Consider the following 5,044-nt stretch of genomic DNA (forward strand, 5'->3'; position numbering starts at 1 on the left):
ACTAAAAATTGAATCATTATAAAAGGTCTAATTGTTCCGTTTTATAAAAAATACTAACGGATCATAAACAGTGAGGTAATATAATGATAGAGTGAGAGAATTTCAAAAAAAATGGGTAAGCCTAATAAAAATGGTGACATTGCCGGCGACATCTCTGCCAGATCTCAACAAATCATTAATTCAATTAAATTAAAGCACGTTTAACTAATTCTATTTTAAATAATTAAAAAATGACGAAAACTAGACAAAGATATTTGAAATGTCTTTGAATAAAAGATACCAAAAAAGAAACATCTTTAAATAAAGAACTAGAAGTTTAATTTCGATTATTAAATAAATTATTATATATTAAATTCTTGATATGTGGTATAAATTAAGTGTTTAAATTTAAAAATTTAGTGTTGTTTAAATTAATATAGTAGTCAAAATTATTAATGTCATTATTTTTTTCTTATATTTTTAATTTGATTCATCATTTATATTTTTATTATTAATTTATTATGTTTTTTAGAATATATTTTTTAATTATAATTAAATAAATAACTTAAAAAAAAATATTTTTGCACTCTTTATATATAAGTGTCCCTTAAATGATTATTCAAATCGCATTAATCCAGTGAAGAAAAAATCGCAAGACATCTGCAATTAAAAGTTAAAACAATCTTCTTCCATGTTCTTATTATTGTCTATTTATCCGTCACATGAAAACCAGCCGTAAGAGTAAATAAACAAAGAAATAGCAACGAATTTTTTTATCAACATAGAAACGCCATTGTATATATAAAGAAACGTTAATGAACAAAAACAGTGAGATACTCGTTTTCTCCGTCGCCAAAAAACATAAAGCGCAGAGAACAGAAAAACGAAGCCCTGCTTCTTCTTCTTTGGTTAACTATTTTATCTTCTATTTACACATCGTGCGGAGTTCAAAAGTCAGCTACTAACACAACTCCACTCTCTGATGCTATGTTTCTCACACGAGAGCGTTTATGTTTCCTTCCAAAAACAATTGCTATAAATTTACCACGAACCACAAAAAGCAAATGAGAGAAACGAGTAATGACGGCCAGAAAACGCCGGCGGTTCTTGATAAAACGGTTAACCGCCAGACCAGGCTACCTCAGGGGGAGGAGGAACGTTGAGGTCAAGATCCATCAGTCTCCGATGAGGCACACGCTCATAATCCACGACCGAGGACGAATCAGAATCGCTATGCGCTGCGCCGGAGGCAGCAACGGCAACAGCGGCGCGTCGAAAATCGGCAACGGGGCGGTCAAACCCGCACATCCCAGCACGACCGAACGCTTCGAAGAACATAACCGGGCGAGCCACCGGGAACACCATAGTTGTGTCGGCGGAGGCGGCTAAGGAGGAGAGTGTGAGGTCGAGCGTTGGCGGCGTGGGTGCCGGCGGCGGAGGAGAGGAAGAGTCTAGAGTGCTGCTCTGGCTAGGACTACCCGCGGCGGGGCTGTTGATGATCTCGGACGGCGTGGGGAAATTGGTCTTTGCCTTAAGTCCGCGGAACTCACGTGCCGCGGAGTCGTAGGCACGTGCAGCCTCCTCAGCCGTGTCGAAAGTGCCGAGCCAGACACGTGTCTTCTTGCCAGGATCGCGGATCTCGGCGGCGTAGCGGCCCCATGGCCTCTTCCTCACCCCTCTGTATCGGATCTCTCTGGAGAGTGGTTGGATCGAGTTGGATCCGGAAAGAACAGCGGGTAGGTCCCGGGGTGCCATATTCGTGATGCAGAGTTTGTTGTGAGTTTGAGTTGAGCCTGTAATATGGAGACAATGTGTGTCTGAGGGGGAAGCAAATGGAGTGGGACGGACTTTATAGGAAACAGTGGAGAGAGAAAAGAGGAAAGAGAGGGTGTGGAGTGTTCTCTCCGTGCGTGCGGAAAAGCAACGCCCCCTTTAGGCGCTACCTGCTTATACAACGTGGCTTCACTTGCGAGCAAACTGCTAACTACTCACCTCTCGCCACTCAATTAGCACACCTCTTTGTCACGGCCTTGGACACACTCCAACGCTACCGTGCCGGCACTCGGACTTACTCAACCTCTTGAGCTAAGACCAAGTCAGCCTAACCCTCAATACTTAGCAAGAAAGCTAAGAACACAAGAGAACACAAGAGAAAGGAAGCTTTGGTGGAAGAACACTTTATTGCTCAAGTGTGGTTACAAATGATTCACACACACCCAAACTCTAACTCTTACCCCTATTTATAGCCATCCACCTCCTCAATGGATGGTTATGATTAAATCTAATCAACGGTCCAGATTAATCATCCAGAACCTTCTTTACAAATATCTATCCTACCACAACTCTCTAAATGTTTCTAGATTATTCCATACCACTCTTTATACTTCTATATACATCTACACTCTTCTAGAATATTCCGTGATCTTCTAAAGTCTTCTAGAACCTTCTAGAGTATTCCAGAACCTTCTAGGACATTCTAGAACGTTCCGGAACCATCTAGAGTATTCTCAAACACTCCAGAAAACTATACAAACACTGTTAAATATAACCTTCTAAAAATTTACCGTGACACACTGCCTTTTAACTTTTCTTTTTTCTTCGTTCTTTTTTCTTTTTTCTTTTTTTTTTCTTTCGCATCATCTACATTATCTTCTTATTCTTTGTTCTATTTTTATTTATTGCCTTCTCTCAAAAAAGACTAAGAACTAAAAATACAAAACAAAAAAAGTAAGAATTAAAAAAAATAAAAAAAACTCAAAGAAGTTCTTGTTAAAAAATTAGTATCAAATCTAGAACTTTAAAAAAATTTTGTTAAAAATTTTTTACATCCTGATTAAGAAATTCTTATATTGAAATTAAGAAATTCATGTGTCGAAACCAAAAAATTTTAGTGTTATTTTTTGGTTTTATGTTTTTTCTAAATAATTTCACCTCCTCTTTTTTATTTTCATAATTCTTCTTATTTCACCTTTTCATAATTTTTCTTGTTTCATTTTTAAAAAAAAAATCAAACAAAAAATATAAAATAAAAGAATTATGTAATTTCTTATTTTTTTTGGTATTTTTTTTACAATAAACACAAGAATTTTTGAAAAGAAAATGTAATTTTATAAATAAAAATACAGAAATTCTATACCAAAAAAAAAAGAAAAGAATAAGAAGAAGAAATAAAATTACAGTATCAAGTCTAAAAACTTGAAAATTTTTGGTTAAGAAATTTTATTGTCAAAATTAAGAAATTTTTATCTATGTTAGGATAATGAAATTTTAATGTTATTTTTTACATGAAGAAGAAGTGTGTGATCACATACATGTATATGAGCCTTTTTTGTTGGATTTTGGCTAATTTGATTAGAGTTGGTTGACAAAATTGTTTAGATATGTAATGATATTATTTTCTAGATATTTTATATTTTAATTTTAATATATATTTTATACGAATAACTAATTTTGTTAGTTAATTTTTTGTATGCACATAATATATTTTTTTAATATATTTTAAGGGATAATATGTTTAAAATTAAAAAGGTTAATAAAGTAAAAAAAGTTGATATTTTAATTATTTTTAAATTAAATTAATAAGATTTACATATTATCAAAGATAATTCACTTTTTGTTTTACTATTTTTTATTTCACAGGATCTTATTTAAGTAGTATATTTTTTCAATTTTATTATTTTTCTAATAATTATCTTAATAGAACTCTTTAAATTTTAGTTTTAAATTTTTCAACGAAATAAATACAATCATTCTAAATTTTCTTTTATATTAATCTTTTCAAAAGTACTTCTAAGAATTCATCATCAAAATAATCTTTTAATTAAAAAATTTAAAAGTAAACACTACTCCTACAAATACTAGGAAGAAGAATAGGGGATTGAGAATGGTACAAAATTTTTAAACTCAAATAAAACATACAAAAAACCAATTATTATTATTATTATTTTTACCCAAACGGTATCCCCCAATTCGACAGGTTAAGGACTAGTTCGTCACGGATCTGAATTCCATTTAAGAGTCTGTCGCTGGCCAATGGGTTGCTGCATGCACAAGGCGGAGTTCAAACTCCCGACACTTGCTTAAGCGGACGAGTGAGCTGACTACTCGACTAACCCAAGTTGATTTCTATAGTGTAATTGACAGGTTTCTTTGCCATGGAAGAAGAAGAAGCAGGGAGTGTGGATTCTGGTGCTGAAAAAACCAATTATTATGAAAAGTACAAATACAAATTTTTTTTTTATTTGTTCTAATATTTAGAAATAGGAATAGTAACGGGTCTCTATGAGTCCCAAACTCCTGGATTTGAATTTTCTAAATTTTAAATTTTACTTTATAGAGTAAAATGTAATTTTCTACTATTGAATAGTTTTTCTTTCATATTTATTCTTGGTTCCACTTATAAAATCAATAGTGAGAGATCACACTTTACTTTTTAAAGTAAAATTCAAATTTTAGAGGATCCAAATCCCAATCTCCTCCTTCATCTTCGTCCTCATTTAATAAAATGCCTTTCGTTTTCATTCCATCTTCATTACGAGTCCCTATTTATTTCTCTTCGCGGAAGAGACGGATATTCGCTGACATTTATGGATAAGTTTTAAAATTAAAAAAAAAAACACAACCATAATAAAATTCTATACAATTTAACTAAATATATCAGATCAAACACAAATTTAATATAATAACATACATATAAAATTTTTAATATATAAATTAAAATAAAATAAATTAGAGTTACTTACACAATAAATATATATATATTTAAGTAAATTTTTCTTCGTGGGGATCAGGTGGGTACCTCAATCCCTACCTCTATTCTCATTTATTTGCGGGGCAGATCTCCGTTCCGTAGAAATTTTGTAGATTTTTGTTAGTCTTTTCGTCACGGGTATCCGTAGTATGGGTTTTTTTGCCATCTCTACCCATGAGGTAAGTGGATACCTATTTCGTCCATTTCACTTGGACGGGTCCCACTCTAGGAGATTTTTCGATCTCCATATTTAGCCTCAAATCACAAGTAATTCTTATGAATATCTATTTCAGCTGATTTTTTATTACCTCAATT

At 32.8% G+C, this 5,044-nt stretch overlaps 1 protein-coding gene across 1 annotated transcript; it reads right to left on the bottom strand.

Annotated features, from left to right (window-relative positions):
• Positions 1-753: 753 nt before the first annotated feature.
• LOC107478550 (ethylene-responsive transcription factor 4-like) lies at positions 754-2,207 on the bottom strand. The gene has a single exon (XM_016098687.3). The coding sequence runs from the start codon at positions 1,732-1,734 to the stop codon at positions 1,099-1,101; it is 636 nt and encodes a 211-aa protein (XP_015954173.1). The 5' UTR covers positions 1,735-2,207; the 3' UTR covers positions 754-1,098.
• Between the last annotated feature and the right edge of the window lie 2,837 nt (positions 2,208-5,044).

The sequence above is a fragment of the Arachis duranensis genome, chromosome 3 (assembly GCF_000817695.3).
Source record: "Arachis duranensis cultivar V14167 chromosome 3, aradu.V14167.gnm2.J7QH, whole genome shotgun sequence".
In the NCBI taxonomy this organism is placed as follows: Eukaryota; Viridiplantae; Streptophyta; class Magnoliopsida; order Fabales; family Fabaceae; genus Arachis; species Arachis duranensis.